The 20,275-nt window shown below is 39.7% G+C and overlaps 1 protein-coding gene across 3 annotated transcripts in view; it reads left to right on the forward strand.

The window, feature by feature from the left end:
- Positions 1 to 20,275, forward strand: part of Hs6st2 (heparan sulfate 6-O-sulfotransferase 2) — a 271,409-nt gene that overhangs the window by 194,063 nt on the left and 57,071 nt on the right. Inside the window, exon 3 of one of the 3 annotated variants that reach the window (XM_051178804.1) lies at positions 5,386 to 5,418. The exons of the other annotated variants lie outside the window; for them this stretch is intronic. Coding sequence (XP_051034761.1) covers positions 5,386 to 5,418 — 33 coding nt within the window. The remainder of the gene's footprint in view (positions 1 to 5,385; positions 5,419 to 20,275) is intronic. 3 annotated transcript variants of the gene reach the window in all.

The raw sequence follows: 20,275 nt of genomic DNA on the forward strand, positions 1-20,275 counted from the left end.
CGTTCCAGGGATAGATCCACAGAAACTGAATCTAGACTTTTGGTAGTCAGGGTATGGGAGAGTAAGTGGACAGGACACTCATATCTAAAATGTCGATGGATAATGATCACTGAAATAGCTCTCTGCATTACTTGTTTATAGAGGCCACTTGTGTTCTGACTCAGACATGATGTGATAGGCATCATGAGATAGGTGCTGACTCATTGTTATCATCAGAGGTGGTAATGAAAGATTTGCCACCCCACAAAGAGCTGATGTGTCCGTATTAGTCACTTGTTTAAGTTTATGGCTCACAACAAATATAACAGATTAACATTCTGTCATCAATAGTGTTCCTTAAATTGGCTTCATATGCCCAAGTTAGGCCACTCCTGTCATTTCTAACCAGCCTTTGGCATAGGGGTATTTTAGAGAAATTTGGGAGTTTTTCTGTTTAGTATTTTTTTTTAATAAGAATTCAGCTCTATAGTTCATGAGAGTGTTGCTGATTAAGCCAAGTTTATCACAGATTTTTAGAATACTAGAGTGAATGGGGAATTTGGAAAGGGGACCTAGTCAACCAACTTCTCTGATTAGGAACAGGCTTGCCAAAGTTCCGAGCCAGATAATGGCAAATCTGGAATGAGGACCTTAATTATTGCGTCCAAGCTTCTTTCTGCCCCCTTATACTACACAGTATTTGTTTCTCTCCACCTTCACTGAATATAGAGAATAAGCAACCAGTAGCTATGAATGAAACATATAACTATATGTGTGTTATGTCTTGTGTTATTAGGGGATATATTTTTAAAAAGGCTTCCTACTTGTCAGAAGGTTGGAGGTAAAATCAACGGACAGTAATTACTATGGTTCTAAAAGGCTCTGTTTTCTTATGACTGTTGCACAAATTTAAAAAACAAACAAACAAAAAAACAGTCTGAAATCCTGGTTGGCTGTTAGAAAATTTAAAGACGAGAGGGTAAATTTGGAGAGAAAAGGAGGGACCATGAAAGGAACAATCAAAACAGACTGAGAGGACTTCACAGTTGTGGAACAGGCTAGTCCTTGTGGAACTAAAACAGATACTCAAAGAACACAATTCTTTGTTCTGGATTGCAGTCTTGTTGGGCCAGCCATGAAGTACCCTGTCCAATGAGGTCCGTGTGCATGATTTTATGTGGACTTGGCATAAACTGAAGACTAATACAGAGTGGTCAAACTGCAGAGCACTGATGTTAATGCACATCCCTTCACTCTACTAATCAATGTGGTTGATTTCAATGTGGCTGTTGACATATAGGTCTTTTTGAGCATGTTTTTGACAACCTGGTTCTGTTCCCAGAGAATGATGGCTCAGTGACAGGCCTGGGAGCTCTTTCTGTTGTCTGCCTCAGTCACTATCATTTTGGACTATCCTCTTATCTGGTTTACCTCCTGAACAAAAATAATTTACATGAAGTTTACTGCATGTTGACTTTGATTTTTGTCTTCTGCCAAGTTATTCGTAATGATTCTCATCGAATCATTACAAGAAACTTGAGAACTACCTTTGTGTACTTCAACTCATTGGCCTGCTTACAGAAGGCACAAGGTTTCTGCAATGACTGGATTATGTTCTCTTCTAACTGAGCATCACCCATAACAACATATTTTGCATGTATCTTGAATATCATTATGATTGCAGACATTATACTTGTCCCATGTTGTAGGCAAGAGAATGGAGTGGGTAGTTTTCAAATTTTTAATGTAAATTTTCCATCATAAAGAACCAGGCACTTTGTACATTTAAATGCATAGAGCTGTTTTCCCAGACAGAATGGTGTGTGGCCACTGTTGTTTTGTTCTGTCTCAATTGCTTGTGAATGCAGGAGTGCTGGGCTCTCTGAATTACCAGTAGCAGGTTGTTTTGAGAAAAGAACTAGTGATTAGTATATTTTAAACTAACACGAGTCCAAAATGGAAGGTAAAGTTATCAGGCTTGGTAATGTGTGCTTTAGAAACCAGCTTGTTGAACTACTTCGTCTCTTGAATCTTTAATGGAGAAGATCATAGCCAAAGATCAAATCAGTAATTGGGAAAATCAGGACCAGAAACCGGGGATCCAGATTCCTGTGCAACAGCGCCTACATTCTTATTCTATTTTACTTAGGGTCTACATTTGGCTCTTAATAGCAAAGTGAATTTCTTTAATTTTATTTTTGAAGCCTTAAGCAGCAGCCCTAGTACTGTAAACCCTAAAGGTAGACGCCATAATTTGAGATTCCTAGTTAAGATGAAACCCCTCTGAAGTCATTTTTCTCAGTGGTAGAGGCACTTCTATGTGGCTCAAACTGCAGTGAAACAGGCCCTATTATCCATGCTCACGCAATCTACCCTAATTAAACTCAGCGGGTCGCAACAAAGGGCATGAGAGTAAGAGTGGTTATAGCTGGGGAAAGGGAGGCTCAACAGGGTAGGTAGGGGGGTAGGAGAGCAACGGGAGGACTCTAATAAAAATACACCATATACATGTATGAAATAGTTGTAAAGGGAAGATGGATCCTCAGGTACTCCCATCTTCCCATTATTACAGTGATACGTGTTTTCAATTCACTTCCATCTTTTTGTTTCCCCTGCCATTTTTCGATAGTTGCTGACTTTTGAAGGATGCCCCCCAACTTCTGGAACTTAACCCAGTATCCAAGTCTGCTTTGCCTTCCCTGGCCTGTTGTTTTCCCACGATGGGGCTGGCTCAGGGCTAATGGGTCTCATCTCAGCATGTCACCTGGGCCACCTCATAGGGAAAACAATAATAGCCAACGAGAAAAGCTCTATTAAGATGTGGTTCTGCGCTAATATTGATAGTGCTATTGAGAGTCTTCCTGTTTTCACAGCCTTTCAAAATACAAGCACTGGAGGCTTGGAAAGAAACCTGACTGACAGACAGTCTCTGGGAAGGACTTTTAAGGGAAGAGACCTTAATTTATAGAGTTCCTTCTAATCAGAAAGTAGTTCCTTATACTACAAATGTTGACTGCGATGCCACTGGGTATGTTCTCTATACATAAAGAAAAGAATAAATAAAACCAGGAGAAATGTTTTTTTCATATGTGGTATATTTCTGGAAGATTCTTATTTCAAGCAGATGGCCCACAAAATATTCTCCAAGATTGCAGAGTCTGCAGAAAGGAAGGATTTTGTTTGTTTGTTTGTTTGTTTTATCCACTGTTGTATCCTATAGCAATACCTGGCACATAATGGATAATAAATAGAGTTTGAATGGCTCTTCATGATTAAAGGATCTTTTTAAAGGATTCCATTTAAGAACCATCCCAAAGGGAGAATGTGTGTACATTTGTATAAAATAAAAATTGCAAATCAATTCCTTTTCTTCTAATCAGTATTCATCTCTCTCTCTCTCTCTCTCTCTCTCTCTCTCTCTCTCTCTCTCTCTCTCTTTCTAATCTTTCCCCCATGTTCTTTGGTCACTTGCAATGACTGTCCACCTGTTTGGTGTACCTGTATCATCTTCATGGATCATCATTGAATACTGCATCTCTGGCTGTCTGGACACTCAGGTAAGGCAATGTGCTCTTTAAAACCCTATAAGTGTGATTACTGGGAAAATATTAACAAGTAGGAGGCAAATTTGCCTAGAAATAAAAAAGAATGATAATTTTGAGATAATAGCTCCCTGATTGAAGTTAAATTTAAATCAGCCCTGATACAAATCAGTAAATCAATGGGAATATTTACATCATTTGAGGATTTCCATTAAGATAGTATAATAAAATTATGGGTTTGGAAACTACTGTATATTTTACTTTGAGATTTAATGGAACTAAAATCAACACATGGTTTCTTGTTTTTATTTTTTTCTTATTGATGTTTTACTTACAGGTATTTGTTTGTTGGTATTTTCATCCAATGTTGAATTTTCTTTTATTCACCAGACCAAGTGTGGTATAGGGACTTCTAAGCTGTCTTCAGTGTACAAGGATTTTATGTCATGGGGCAGAATAGTATACTTTAAATTTCTTCTTTGTGGCTGCAGTAGACCTTTGAATAGCAAGCTAATTTGTGGGGGTATCTTCTTTAAAAGATTTAGTGTGAGAACTCACCAGACATATCATGTTGGTCTCTCATAACACTTATTTCCTTAGCAGTCTTAACAACTAAGAAGCAAGGAAGTGAGGTCTACCCACACCAAGGACTCATGATTTTTTAAAAAGTCATATACTGTTTCCCAAGTGATAATGCAAGCACGGCTCTGTTACTGGCTATGCTATTAAGAGATATTCTTAACTCACCCCAGAAGCCTGCACATATTTTTGATATACCAAAACACATTTCTCCCATAACAACTCACAGGTTCTTATAAACTTTTTTGTGCACAATAAGTGTACAAAATTGTAATGGCCCTTGTTATGGTGTAATTAAAATTAGATACTTAGTTGAGTCTCAAACTGACCTGGGCACAACTTCAGGGATGCTGTTCATATGACAAGTACACATATGTGAGATTTCTCAGTGGTCAAGGAACTTGTGAACAAGCCTAATGACCTCAGTTTAATATCCTGAGCCTATGACTCTTGCAAATTGTCCTCTGACTTTCATACACATACCATGGTGCGCGTGCACACATGCGTGTGCGCGCGCGCACACACACACACACACACACACACACACACACACAATTAAAACTTTACACTGTAGTGTTAATGTTTTGTGAATCCTAAGACCTATGTTATAAGAAAGATCTAAGCAAGTTTTATAAATGAGGAAATATTATTTACTTACTTTGATGGATGTCTTCTGTTTTGGTGGCAATCACTACAGAAATGAGTTATTTATCACTGTGTGTGTGTGTGTGTGTGTGTCTGTGTCAGTGTCTGTGTGTCTGTGTGTACATGCACGCTGTGAATTCTCATCTCATGTAAGAGTATAAGCAAATTCTAAAAGGGTTTTTTTTTAATCTCTTTTATCTGTGTTCATACATTCTCAGTGATGTGAAAAAAATCTCTCCTCGGTCCTTTCAATGAGGCGTTTCCATTTCATCCATGCTACAGGGTTAGACTTGGTCTGGGGTTGGGTTTCTTGGCTTTTGTCTTTGCTTAATTTGCCACTGCCCCTTGAGAAAGAGGATGAAGTTAGGATGAGTGGTAGATCCATCATTCCCTGCCCACAGCAATACAGAGGATTGGTTCTCAATGCTGCCCTGATCCTTTCAGCCCTGTCATTTGGAATGTCCCTTTGCTGGAGAGGAGCTAGTGGGGGAACAGAATGGGAACACCACCCATGAATGATTTCCTTACAGTTTGGGAAACTGTAAAAATATGATATCCACGCAAAGGGGATATTTTTATTACTTTAACTCTTCTCTTGGCAAGCTTTTGCTATCGACTGGTTTTACTGTTCCTTTAACAGGTGGAGGATTTTTCAGATTCTAGATGCAACTAGGTAAGTAACAACGTACTTTGAGTTTAACGAGCCCAAGAAAGGTACAAAATGGACTCTGCAGTAGCCTGCCAGTTTAATTGCAACACAAAATAGTCCATTTTTATAGTAGACACTTAGTTTGTTTGTGTTTAAAGCATCACAGTCTCAGGTCTAATGGCAAATCTCATTGGGAAATGGGATGACTATTTAGCTTGCCCCACCACCCCCAAGAGTTAGCTGAAACTGGATGACACACGAGAATGTCCTGGTAAGAAGATTCCCGCCATCAACAAAGTCTTCACAGTGCTCCAGGCATGCTTGCCTCTTCCTAGGGTAGATGGTGTTTTACAGAATAGTCAGACCAACATTTCCTATGGTGTCACATGCCTATGGGCTTACATGCCTACAGAACAATTGGACCAACATGCCTATGGGGTTACGAGGTAGAGTAACCCCACATGCAGTAGGTCTTGGTCAATGAACTGGGCTGGAGAACAAATCAAACCAAACACAAGAAAGTTCCTTTCTGTGGGGGAAGGAGCAATGAAAATTCCAAGAAAGTACCTACTGTCACCATGAGCTGTATCATATTGTCACCAGTGCTGAAGAGGCTAATAGGAATGATAAGTACCCCCTACCCCCCCTTTTTTTTTTACTGAAGTACTGTATTTGCTGGGCATTTTTATCTTCTAAAGATGTGATGTTCATCAGTTTTTTATTTGGCTTATATGTAGGTTTATTGGCTCTAAAAATCTTTACCAGTGCCTCTGTTTTCTTTTCTTGCCTACCCACAGTTCTCCCTAACTAAATAAATCAGAATGGGGAGGTGATGGACTTGGCAGAACTTGGCATTCCTCCACTAGGACAGGCTCCTGTGAAAATGGGTTAGATAGGCCCTCTGTAAGATGGCTAGTTTATTTTCAGGAGCATGGCTTCCATATTCATCTTAGGACCCTGTAAACCTATTTGACAACTGTGAAGAAGAAAGTCATCACTTGATGCTACAGTCAGTTTGTAATTCACTGAGATAAAAGGTATAAGCAGCTATCAACACTTCATCACACATTACTATGGGAAGGCATTTCAAAAATCACAGATTGGATATGTGTCCTTGTGGCAAGAATATTACATGTTGCTACTGTCTAGACCAGTGACTTTGAACAAGTTCCATTTCAACTATGAGCTTTGGTTTACACATGTGTGAATAAATTTTGTGGATGATTATTAGAATGACCAAGAAGATAGGGATTATTTTACTCCTAATTGTTTTACAGGAGATGTGTTCCTAGTTTTTATTCCCTTTCTGCTTTAAAAGTTACATGGTAGCACCATTCTGACTTACTCTTATTTTTATTATGGTGCTACATAGTTGGAGCAGAAGTGGTCAGAGTGACCTTATACACAGTCTTAGTGAGAAAGAAAAGAGGATTGCAGGTGGTGAGATGGGAAAGAAGCAGCTTTGGTAAATATTGATGGGGCCATTTTTGAATTCTGGTGAACTTAATGAATGCTGTATGAAAACTGCTTGCAGGGCTAGCATTGGTAAAATAATAAAGCAACAATTCATTAGGTAATCCTCATTGTATATTCAGTTTCATAAATGTACAAGATTATGATTATGTCTTCCTCATAATTAACAATTTGCCTAAGTACTTGCTATTATTTGGCTGTCTGAATGGATTTTTTTGTAATCCAGAGGAAGAAGGGAACAATCAGTGCAAGCCACCCCAAATGCCTACTATTATTGCTACACCCATGCACAATTAGTAGTGATACTAATTGCTTTAGACTAGAACCTCATTTGGTTTACTATAGACAGCAAAATATTAATTGCTAGAGTCTTGTCACCCATTCACTCACACCCGGTCTCTCATTCTCTGATAACCAATTGGATCTTCTAAGACCTTTGTTGGGTCATAGGTAAATTAGTTGGTTGGATTTCCAGTGTATCCTTTTGTGTGGAGCTTCCAAGCTTCTATTTAAGTTAGCAATCAATGCCTTGACCAGCCATGGGTTTATTTTTATACTGTTTTTTATACTATAAAACGAAGCTGATGTGCCAACCAGTTCTGCTGCTGTACTCCAGTCTATTCCCAGTCTTCCATTATTGTCATTACATCTGCATGCAAGAATTGTCTACATTCAAGGCTAGAAGGGGCCTTTTAAGGGCACGCTGCCAAATTCCTCTCAGTTACCTGATGCCTTTGATTATTACTAATTTGAATATTAAAAACAACCACCTAATCAATGATGCCACACTTTAAAAAGAATTCAAACAATTGGGAACAATTATAGCAAGTGCATTTGAGTGATAACAGGTTGTTTTGCAGTCCCATAGATTCGGGCTTTTTTTTTTTTTTTTTTAAGAAACCAAAATAAAATTATTTGAATATGTCCTCATAAGGTTCAACCAAATAAACCCTGAAAGTTGATGGCATATGTGTAAGAGAAGATACTCAATGCAAAGAACCTGATAGATACTAAGAGTTACTTCATCAGGATCAGTTGCCGTCTGTGCAAGCGTAGCTATCTACTATCATGAATGTGAAGGTGTTAACTTCAGTGGTGACAGCAGGGAATTTCAGCTTCAGGTAGAACTCAGGTTTCATCCTAGGAGTACCATGGTCTAACTGTGTGACCTTGGGTAATTAATTTAACTTTGCTGCTTCTGGTATTATCAAATGCAAAAATGTAGCAACTTTTTAGAGCTATTTTGGGGAAGAAAGTAAAGACATCCACAGAAATACTATGTATTGATTCCAACACAGGGGAAGAGTCAATATCCAACAGTAGTTATTAACTTGATTGTCTGGGATACCCAGTACCAATCTTATTCTTTACTAGTGTTTAATCTTCTGGTACTTTGGGATCCTCACCTGTGTATCCTGCATACATCTATGCATGGCTGATCCCGCACACAATCCAGAGAAACAACATTGGGAAGATTGCTTTTCCCAAAAGTTACCTGTGACCCCCATTTGTCAGAATTTGATGGCTGCTTCTTAGCTTCAATTATCTGAACATCTGAAGATTTCTGTACCTTAGCATATCTTCTCTTGCTGAAAAGTGTTCACTGTTTTTCTTGGTGTAGTCATTCATTAAGTTTGCTTTGTTGGGATTACACACACACACACACACACACACACACACACACACACACACTAGTGCATGTGCATAACCATTCACTATGCACATACATTTGCGCCCTCCTGAGTTCCTGCCATTGATCTGCATCTTCTCTTGCAATGTTGGCTCCCTGGGTAATTTCATCTCTTCACATAGTTTCACCTTTAACCCCTACACTAATGATTTCCAAACTGACATCACCAATGCTTAATTCACTCCGGAGCTCTGGGCTAACTCCAATTTCCAAATGCCTGCTGAGAATCTCCAGGGCTGGATATCCTAGGAGGCTGACAGTGCATTCTGGCTTTTGTCATCCCCTTAGGAAAGCAGATGGAAGTTTCAGAAGTATTAAGAATTGACAAAAAGGACCAAGGGTGAGATATTAGCCTAAGCAGAAATAAACAAGGTCTAAGTTAGCAAGTGAACATAAACCATGCTTTCTGGGGGAGCATGATGGGCAAACTGAATCTCCGTTCTCATGAACTGGAGATGCCAACTGAGTCTCAGTTGTGTACTTTCTAGGGAAAAAGGAACAGCTTTCCTGATTTAAACTGAATTCATTTTTAAGGTGCTGGATGATTGGCATGTTTGGATGGAATGTTAATTAAAATCATCTTTCTTGGGAGACAAATGGTTATTATTTCAGTGTTTTGTTATAAAAATGCACATGTCAAAGGGAAGAATGGCCATATGGGGATTTTGAGAGTACTTGTGTGCATAAACACACTCATAGCCTGGGTCAGAGGTGTCTGAGATGTTGTTTGTGAAAATCATTTTTTTTGTGAGGTCAGGTCTTAAACTGTTGCCCAGGCTGGTCTGGAATACTCACTTCTGTAGCCCCAAGCCATGTAGCTCAGTTTCATGAGTTCTGGGATTGTAGGCATGAACTACCATGACAAGCTGTAAATACTTCTTTCAAGAGGCATAAGAATTTTTTTCCATTCATTTTGTAAACATTTACAGAAAATGCCAGGATCTCTATGGAGAAATGAGACTGTGAATGCCGTACCTACAAAGTCTCTGTCCTTGGATGGCTGATACATTTTCCTTTGGTTATTTGCAGATACATTGAGACTGTAACTTGGCTGACAATCTTAATGATCAGTGGAACTTAAGGGAAATAAGACATATCCAAAGTGGGGGAAGGATGGGCATAAATTCGAATTACAAATTGATTGCTTCCTTTAAATTTAGTAAATATTGAGTTGCTTTGGGGCTTTACATTCCAAGTGGGCTCATCAGTGTTTCAGGCCGTATGAATGATTGTGTCTAACCTTAAAATTTAATTAGAGCAAAGGGATAGACAAATCTTGGTTAATGTGTGTGCTGTCATTAGGAGACCAGGCTATAAACAAATTCCTCCCATGGAAACTATGGTCTCAGTGCTGCTATCATTAGTAGAGAACAATAGCTGGTTTTTGGAAGGGTGGCCATACTCTGCAAGCCCAAAGTACTTCCTATCTAATGTGGTACATGAAGGCCAGCTTAACTTCCAAATAGTTTGACATCCTTGCCCTCACAATTGTACATGTTGCATGGCTATGGGTTTGCAGATCTCAATTCCAAGTGTTCTTGTTGTAGCTCTCCAAGTCAAAGTCTACTTTGTGGCTCTTTTTGGATCCCTAAGTCTGGTCCCTGACTTAGGGATGTCCTGACTATCCCACAGCTCCTGCCTGGAGCTCATTCCACCATGCTCTTTCTATTACATGTTATAAAAAGTTGCATAGTAATGGTATATATGAATTTCTCATGATCGTATGTTCTTTGCCTGAAATGAACTAGAAACATTGATGAATTAGGGGCAGTATCTCATTTTCATGGGATGTCAGAACAGTAAAAGCCAATTCTTGAATTTAGCCTTTAATATCCTTTTCTCACAGATCTAATCAACCCAACCTAACTTCTTATTTCTTTCTTAGACTAGTTCATTTGATGTATATGTATGGAGCACTTCACATCTTCTGAGAGAGGCAAGTTCACTCTCTGTCCTTATGTTTCTTATGCAATATGTGCATGGAAAAAGTGTTAGGCAATTAAAGCTGGCAGATATGAATCTTCTAGTTCTAGACAGTGGCCAATGTTGTGGAGGAAATAGAAACTGGATGGAGAATGATCAGATGGGTGGGGAGTGATCAGGGAGGTGAAATTTGCTCCTGGCTTTTGTGGGCTTTACACTTTGGACCATTTCATTTCCTCTGCCTCATGCTTCCCTGGCTTCAGGACCAGTTCCCATTTCCTGCCTCTGCCCTATCTAGCATTAGCAGCATAGTCCTCAAGTATGGGCCAGCACATTCCCTTGTCACACTTCTGCTCCACACTTTCCTTGTTCTTTTCACCATTTGAATTTGGCCTATCCCTCCTTTGCCTATTATAGAATATGAATGATCCTTCTAGTCTCTTAGGGATACTACTTTTTTTTTTAATCACTTTGAGTATTTTTGTTATTCAAGGCATACTATCTGTTAAAACAAAGACAGAAGCATTAAAAATTAAAGCATTTAACTTTGCCTGTTTGTGTTGTATTGGAATCTTGTTATGTAGCCAGGCTGCCTTCTAGAACATATTCTCTTCTCCCTTCTCTTCGCAAGGACTGAGATTGCAAGCATATGCTGCCATGCCAAGCCTTGGCTTTGCCCATTTCTGTAGCAGAAAGAGCCCAAGTTGGGAACTGGAAAGCTTGAAGTGCTATTTTAACTATCTCAACTTTAGGCTCATTTCTTCATGACCCCACAGGGTCTTTATAACTCAAAAGTGGTACAATTTTCAGAGATATGGGCCAAAATCTCTTTACAGCATTCTGTTTAATTTTGTAAAGTGTGTATGTAGGGACCAATTTTCCAGCGTATCAGAACTGCTTAGATTAAACATACATTTTCTGGCAAAAGCCAGCTTTGCAATTCTTGTAAATGTCACAAGAAGTTAAAGCACTGCTTCTGGTTCTAACCTCTGCCAGCTAGTGTCACAATTCAGAACCACAAATGCAATTGTCAGCTTCTTTAATTTGAATATCTGAAATACAGTATCTATCAAGCTTGCCCATGATGAATCTTCAAAAGGAAGTAAACACCACAGAAATAAAGGAAGTGGGCTCCCAAGTTTCTCAGTCCAGTGATATACCTGACAAGGAAAGCATGTTAACCTTTGAAGGCCTCTCCATATTCATGTAGTGATCTTTGTGTCACTTCCCCCAGCATTCAATCCAAGTCCAGTTAGGTCCTGGGGTGAGAGTTAGAAATCTTGCCTTCTCTAACTTCCCTGAAGCCTTAGGATAATAACTTATCTATGTACATGCAATCAGTTAGATGCTAGAAAGGCATCCACCTCAAATGAATCCTGTCATGTACTTTGACATGTAGTTAACTATATCTTCTTGTTGTGCTTGCTCGTTTGATTGCCTTTGGTGTTTGTATACGTGTGTGTGTGTGTGTGTGTGTGTGTGTGTGTGTGTGTGTGTGTGTAAAATGGAGAAGATGAATTAACAAATTAGAAATTACTAGTTAATTTTTGTTCCCTCTCTGAATTTGAAAAATCTGCTGCTTTATAAAAGGTCCTCTGTCATTTTCCATTTGTACCTAGCTCCTACCTCCTTTCACCACCACCCCTAAAAGGAAGCACCATGGGCGTCCCGTTTCATCTCTTCCATTGACTCACTATTGTTTCCTAGACAACCCAGCCTTGCATCATCAACTAGACACTGATATTGTTTGTGGAATTCTTCAAGGCCTTGTGTAGTTGGAAACCCTGTTTGGCTTTCCTAGTTCAAGTGATATGGACTCTAAATAATGTTCATAAAAGGCAATTAGTGACACTCTCTTGGGATCTCTATAATTCTCAACTTGATATCTGCTGCCCATAGGGCACAGTTTACCTTCTCTTTTCTGGAAGCTGTAGTTCATTTGTCAAGAGACCTAAAAGAAGATTATTCTACATGTACAACTACGGAATGTCACTCATATTAAATTGTCATAAATGTATCTTTAAATGGCATTTACTGATTGTTTTTATATTAAAATATAAAGGCATCAGTGTCTATATGAGGAGATTATGCATAGTCTTTCTCACATTTTTTCCTATGACTTGATTTGACAATATTCTGAATGATATATGAGAAGAAATAAAAAGTTCAGGAAAGAAATAAACAGTGCAGATTTCTCTAGCTAGGAACCATTTTCTGACTTAAAATACCTTTAAAATAATAACTTGATTTTGAATTGGTGCAGGAGAATGAGGAGAATGTGGTCCCTATGATGTCCTTCTGATTTGATAACCTCTTGGAAATAATGAGAATTAGTTTCTGGTTACAAAAACATAAAAGGCTTGAGAAATTCACAGAGGATGAAATACACAAAGTCTCAAAAATAATTAGGTGCAATTATAAAGATTCTGGGATCTTATAAGAAAATGAAATTGAGTCAGAGGATTGAGAAGTTTAAAATTCTCTGGGAAAAAATAAAAAACCACAGGATGTATTACTGAAGAGTCATGTAATTCAGTACTCCCCACTCATAGAACATCATGGAAAGCCATGCACCAAGAGACTTAAGCTTCATTTACTACTTTCTATATGAGGAGCTTCAATGTCTCCTTTACAGTGCCTGTAAAATAAGTGGCAGTAATGTAATACTCTTGGAACTGATTATAAATTCAGTCTATGTAAACTACACTTGACTTTGAATACCTGAGAATTACATTTGTACTTGAAGTGCACAATGAAAGCTGAATGGCACAAGGATGGTCCTGCTTTTCAGCCTTTGAGACTGAAGAGAAACAGATGACAGCTTTCACTAGATGTGGGGAAACCAAGCAGGGCTCCATAACTTGGTGATTACCCAGTACTGCAGCTAAGGATTCTATATTTTTAGTGCCATATATACACAAGATAAACTAGTTGAGTGCACCTCTATACTTTGTACGGTTTATTTTTATTCTCTCTCCCTCCCTCCCTCTACCCCCCTCCTGCGTGCGTGTGTGTATGTTTGTGTGTGCGCACACATGTGTGTGCATGTGCGTGCACACAAGTACCTACATTAGCCAGAAGGGGGCATTGGATTCTCTGGAGCTGGAGTTAGAGACAGTTATGAGCCACATGGCTTGGGTGCTGGAAATCAAACTCCCACCACCTGGAAGTGCAGGCAACCCTCTTAAATATTGATTCATTTCTCAAGTCCCTGCTTCCATATTTTTAAGTGCAGTAAAAGAACTCAAACATTATTGTTCCTTGGTAATCTTATAGATGTCCATAACTGCCAAGAACACTGCCTCCATTTCATTCCTTCTTTCTGCTTCTGGTCAACCATTGTCATTCTTGACAAATGCACTTTAACTCTTATGTTGATTAAAAATCAATTTAGAGATATTTCAAGCCATGTAGTATACTGGTTAAAATGTAAAAATTTATTATGACACCTTAGAATTTAGTTCTTTTTATTTTTTCACTTATGCTATTTTGTATCAATTAAATCTATGGAATGTTAATAAAGCGCTTTGAAGAAGTTTAATCAAGTAAAGGAAAAGATCATTATAGGCGAGGATAAGATGAATGGTAGGAGAACTCCAAGTCCATTGCATCTCTCTTCTGGTTAAAGTAAATGCTCTCTACAACTTTCTTTTAGTAATTCCATTTGTTCTAGAACTATCCTTAGTACAACACAATTAATAAACTTGATTTTAGAAAATGAGAAGGAACATTGATAGAAATTTAAGTATATCTTTGTATGATTTTAACTCCTTGATTTTGGAAGTAATGACATGACCAACAGGTATTTCCTTGAGCAGATACTTCCTTTACCAAGAACTGTGCCAGTCAGAGAGGGGACAAAGGTCAATTATAGAGAGCTATAGAGAGATAATGCCATTTTTTAAACTTATAGTTGAACTGGGAAGAGAAGACAAATATTGTGATAGACACTAATATGTATCTGCTAATATAAAGGTGCATCCTTCATGCCTCCGACAAACTGCACTAATTTGGGTTGAGTCTGAAGTTACCAGAGAACAAACCATTCAATGATTTGCTGTCGTTAGCACTGAACCATTATGCTCATTTTTTTTACCCTCATATTTAGATTGGTTTGTAGTCTTGGAACAATCCACATCCATACATGAATACACACATTTGTCACTTTTTGTTTTTGTTTTTCGAGATAGGGTTTCCCTGTGTAGTTTTGGAGGCTGTCCTGGAAGTAGCTATTGCAGACCAGTCTGGTCTCGAACTCACAGAGATCTGTCTGCCTCTGCCTCCCAGGTGCTGAGATTAAAGGCGTGCACCACAACCAACGGCTACATTTGCCACTTTTTAAAGGCAGCAAGAAAAATGATCTAGCTTCAATGTACATAGTTGTTACAAGAGTGCAATTTGAATGGCGTGCCTGAGTAGACCGGAATTGTTCTCAGTTCACCATTGAGCAACTGTTTTGAGGAGCCTATATTAACTTCCTTTCTTTTCCTCCTTTTTTTTTTTCTTCTAGAAGCATTAAATCTATAGCTGAGATAGCTAAGACAATAGAAAAGATCCATTGCCTGTTAGCCATAAGAATCTTAGTAGGCTCTGAACAGAGAATTAAGGTAGCCTCATGTTCTGGGAGCTTATAATCTAAACCAGCCAGCACACTGAAAAGGATATGGATCACGGCTGCTACTCCCACTTCCCTTCTCATACAAAGAAAAGGAGGTAGGAAGGAGTGAGTCGTATTCGCAGGAATGACAAAATCTTCTCCAGAGTGTTCCTTCTCTCTTTGGTGACTCTCAAAGTTAGCTGCACCATGCACTAGATTGCGCTGTTGCTTTAGGAAATAAAGAGGGGAGAGTAAGCAATGTCCTTTCCCCTTTCTTCCTCTTTCTCACTGTCAACAAGTTACATTGGAAGGGGATTGCATTAAGATTGTATTCATTTGCCATGGGGAAATATGTGCAGCATTTCCAATACTCAAAGGTTGGGGTCAACCAGAGAGTAGAAGACGTATCATAAAAATTAAATTAAGAAACTACCCCTGAGATGTTTTCTAATAATCCCAGAGGAGAAAGTAGAATCTGTGGAGTAATAAAGGTGCTTATGGTAACATTTTTAGCAAAAAAGAGACTGTATCAAAACATGACCAAGGCTTGAAGCTGAGGCAATGCTGTAAAATACTGAAGTTTGATTAAGTTTCCTATTACAAGGGTATGACCATTTGAGAGCAACCTACTGTACCATGCTAAGAGGTGTGTATATGAGCAGGTGTGGAGGATGAGAGAGAAAGTACCAAGAGGCCAGATCAAGGCGTGGACAAAGACCAATATTTGAAAGTCAGCCATCTAGATTATAGTCCAATTCTTGTCCTTAAATTCAGAGACACCTTTGTCAGGACACTTGTCTTTAAGCCTCAGTATATCCCTCTACAAAATGAGGGGGTGCACTAGAAAAATTTCAGAATTTACAGCTCTCTGAGAACTTCTTGTGAGTGCTACATAAAGGTTTAATAGGGAGCTAATATACACAGAGTCACAAAGGATTGATACAGATAAAATATGAACAGGCAGCTTCACAATCAGATGGAAGCTGTGTATGTGCACAGGTCGGTTTATTAGAAAAAGCAGAACAAGACTAAAACCATGTTGTTCCAGTGAATCTTAAAGTGCTCCAGCTACATCCTTAAAACTGCGGAATCACTTTTGGTATTGCCATGGTAAATTGAGTATTTCGTTAGGCAACCACCATATTTTCCTAGGGGATGGTGGTAAGGCTTTCTAGCTGGCCTGGTTGCTTCCCCTTCTTCCATAGGCTTATCAGAAGTGTGAGTGGATGAAAATCTGTACATGATCTTTGATGCCCAAATGGGAGATGGAATAAGTCATTTTTCAAGCTTTGTACGTATGTTCATTATACTGGCTTCTGCCCTCCCATAGGAACACCCGTAGGAACACCTCCCGTAGGAAGACATAAAGACCCTGCTGTTTGACCATTTGAGAGAGCAAGAAAGACGATGACCCCCATGTTTATTCTCATGCAGCTTCTGTCTGGATACTTGCCTTTAAAGTTCTATGGATAATTTAAAGCAGAATGTGTTTCCTGGCTTCATAGTTAGTTTAGCACTTTTAAACTTGTATGAAAATCATTTACAGAGTCCTAGGACTGCTGACAATAATTAGTGCTAGCTGCCATTCCAGCCATAGAATCACTTCAGTAAGAAGCTAACAATATACTCAGTGAGTGAGGCACAATGATGAGGTCTTTCAGACCACTTTCTAGGATCTGCTTTAGTTTGCCTTAATTTGGCCTTGCAAGAAATAAGATACTATGTTTCTTTTGCTTTGATTGCTATAGTTTATCACATCTCACCCAAAACAATGCAGCAAGACTCCTCAACAGTTTCATCTGAGGGCCTATGAACTGATAGTAAGTAGGTCTGGCTCTACAAGAAGTGGTTTGGCATTGGTCTCTCTGTGGGCTGTGAGATGCCCTTGTACATATATCCAGATTTTCACATTTTAGTGCTAGCAGGTTTAAAAAGAGTATATAAAGAATAATTCCACCAAAAATAACCTCCTCCAGTGAAAGATATGCCATTAGTATCACAGAATCTGCACTATGTTCATTACCAAGATCCCTGCTTATATGGAACCCTTGCTTTTGAAGACTGAAGACTCTAAGAACAAAGGCCAGGATAAGTAAGATGTGGGAAAGAGAAGGAGAAGGTTGGTTGAGACACATGCAGCCTCCTTGTAGATATTTGAGGATGGTCGCAGTCAAGGGTAACAAAGGATGCGGAAAGTTTTTGTTCACTTACCTCTCCGGGCTCTCCTCTCCCTTGAGCTCTAGACTTTTAATCAACATCTCATTTGTCAGTTCTATTCACAAGCTTTTTTGTATCTTAGAACGTGGACATCTTAAGGTATTTGCCACCTTAGTCAATGACAACTCCAACTTTCCAATTGCTCAAGTGGAAATAGTCTCATTCATACTAACTCTTGTCTTAGGCCACATAGCCACTAGCACATTCAATCTACTCTGCCTTTCATTGCCTATCAGGAATCTGGCTGCCTCTTGCCAACACTTTTGTTTTCATTTCTTAACTGGGTTTCTGTAAATCTACTAGCTAGTTTTTCTTTTTTTTAATGAAAACCATGAAATTTTATTTTATTTTTTCCCTTTTAATTTAAATTAGAAACAATTTTATGTTATACTGCAATCCCAGTTCCCTCTCCCTCCCATTCTCCTATGCCCCCCACCAATACCAATTTTCATCCCTCTTCTGCTCCATGGCAGATCATCAAAGTCTAATACATCATTTGGAGCAGGGCCTAAGCCCTCCCCCATATGTCTAGCCTGAGAGAGTATCCCTCTATGGCCTGAGAGAGTATCCCTCTATGTGGAGTGGGCTCCCAAAGTCCATTCATACACTAGGTATAAATGCTGTTCCCTTACCAGGGGCCCCATAGTTTGCCCAGTCCTCCTAATTGACACCCATATCAGTCCTATGCTGGTTTCCAAGCTGTCAGTCTGGGGCCCATGAACTCCTCCTTGTTCAGGTCAGCAATTTCTATGGGTTTCTCCAGCCTGGCCTTGACATCTTCATTTACTCACCACTCCTCCCTCTCTGCAACTGGACTCCAGGAGGCTGGCTCAGTGTTTAGCTGTGGGTGTCTGCTACTCCTTCCATCAGCTACTGGATGAAGGCTCTAGGATGGCATATAAGGTAGTTATTAATATCATTATAAGGGATGGGTATTTAAGGTAACCTCACCACTATTGCTTAGATTCTTAGTTGGCGTCATCATCCTTACAGATCTTTAGACATTTCCCTTGTGCCTAATTTCTCTTTAAACCTATGTTGCCTACCTCTATCATGGTATCTCTTTTCTTGTTCTCCTCTATTTTTCCCTGACTAAATCTTCCTGCTCCCTCATGCCCACCTCTCCCCTTCTCTTCCTCCTAACTCCCTCTCCCCTCCCCCCATGCTCCAAATTTGCTTGGGAGATCTTGTCCCTTTCCCCTTCTCCAGGGGACCATGTATGTCTCTCTTAGGGTTCTCCTTGTTTCCTAGCTTCTCTGGCAGTGTGAACTGTAGGCTGGGGATCCTTTGCTCTATGTCTAAAATCCATCTATGAGTGAGTACATACCATGTTCATCTTTTTTGTTACTGGGTTACCTCACTCAGGATGGTTTCTTCTAGTTCCATCCACTTGCCTGCAAATTTCAAGATTCTATTGTTTTTTTTTTCCCACTGAATAGTACTCCATTGTGTAAATGTACCACATTTTCTCCATCCATTCTTCCGCTGAGGGTCACCTGGGTTGCTTCCGGGTTCTGCTAACTCGTTTGTTGCTACAATTGACCTCCTACATTCTTATTGGTTAGTGACAAATTCTTGCTTTATAATCCATTCTGGCTTGGGACTTGTGGCACTCCTTCTGCCTCAGCCTGCCAGGTACTGGGATTACAGCTGTAAGCCACACCCACCTCCAACTCTTCCATCCACCTGGTTACACCTCAGTGCTGATCCTTCAAAAGTGTCAGTTTGTTGTGTGCCATGCCATTGGCCTGAATCCTAGCGGCCTTCTACCTCATTCGGATCCCAGTGCTTCAAGGGCTCGCATAGTCTGCCCCCATTCCAGCCCCCTCTCTGCCTTCTTGTTTTATTACTCAGTCCCACTGCCCGTGTCTCCCTAATCACACTAGTCTCCTCCCTTTTTCTCTTTTCATGCAGTATTTTAACTACTTCCTTTACAATGTCATGCAATGTATTTTCCACACTCACCCTCCCTGTTTCTCCCATAACTATCCTACTCTCTCTACTAATCCAACCCCACCCACACCATCAAGTCCAGTGTGTTATTCCACTAGTCCTGGCCATGGGCTTTTACAAATGGAAGCCACTCCTGCCCCTGCAGTCTTTCAGCTACCTTGTCACCCTAGGGATGCTGCCATGATGATATATTAGGTATCATACCATTGAAGAAAATCATCTGTCCTTCTCCCAACAGCAATCGAATGCAAGCAGGTCCTCAGCTAGGGGTGGGACTTCATGGTCACTTGCTATCCCCCATGCTGAGATTTGGTGTCGCTTGAGCCTGTGCGAGTCGTCTGTGTGCAGTGACAGTGGCTATGAGTTCACGTGTGTATCTTCCATGTTTGTGTCTGAAGAAAATGTCATCTTGCACTTCTGGCCCTTCCAATCTTTTCTCCTCTTTCACATAGGTCCCTGAGACTTCAGGGCAGGGGTGTGTGATAGATGTCCCATTTAAGGCAGAGCACTCCCAAATATGTTATTCTCTCCATGCTGACAGTTGTGGGTCTCTGTGTTAATTGCTATCTGCTTCCTTGCTTTTTCTTAGGTTACCAGAACTTCTACAATACCAGGAGCTTGTACTTTATCCTCTCTTTTCCTAGAAAACTCTTGACCAAGATAGTTCATGTATTCCCTAATAAATGCCCTATTCTGCACCAAACCAACCACACTGTCTTTTAAAGTAAAATTCACCAGACCTGGAGAGTAGGAGGTCACTGCTGACCTTTAAGAGAGAAGTTGCAGTGGCACAAGCGGATCCAGGTTGTTTTTATGCTTGTCTGTATCCCTTAGTAGCCTGTGCTTGGTGAGTCTGGTACTGATGCCTCATTGACCTTGTGTGACCCCTCCTTGTTCCTGGCACTCAGTAGACAGTCCGTGTTTATATAATGAGGGCAAGTATCTGGTTTTTAAACATTTGGTTACATAAAATTACATTGCAATTGGTGTCTCTGTTTTTCAGGGGATCTTGGATTTCTTTACAGACC

This window comes from Phodopus roborovskii, unplaced genomic scaffold, assembly GCF_943737965.1.
Source record: "Phodopus roborovskii unplaced genomic scaffold, PHOROB, whole genome shotgun sequence".
NCBI lineage: Eukaryota > Metazoa > Chordata > Mammalia > Rodentia > Cricetidae > Phodopus > Phodopus roborovskii.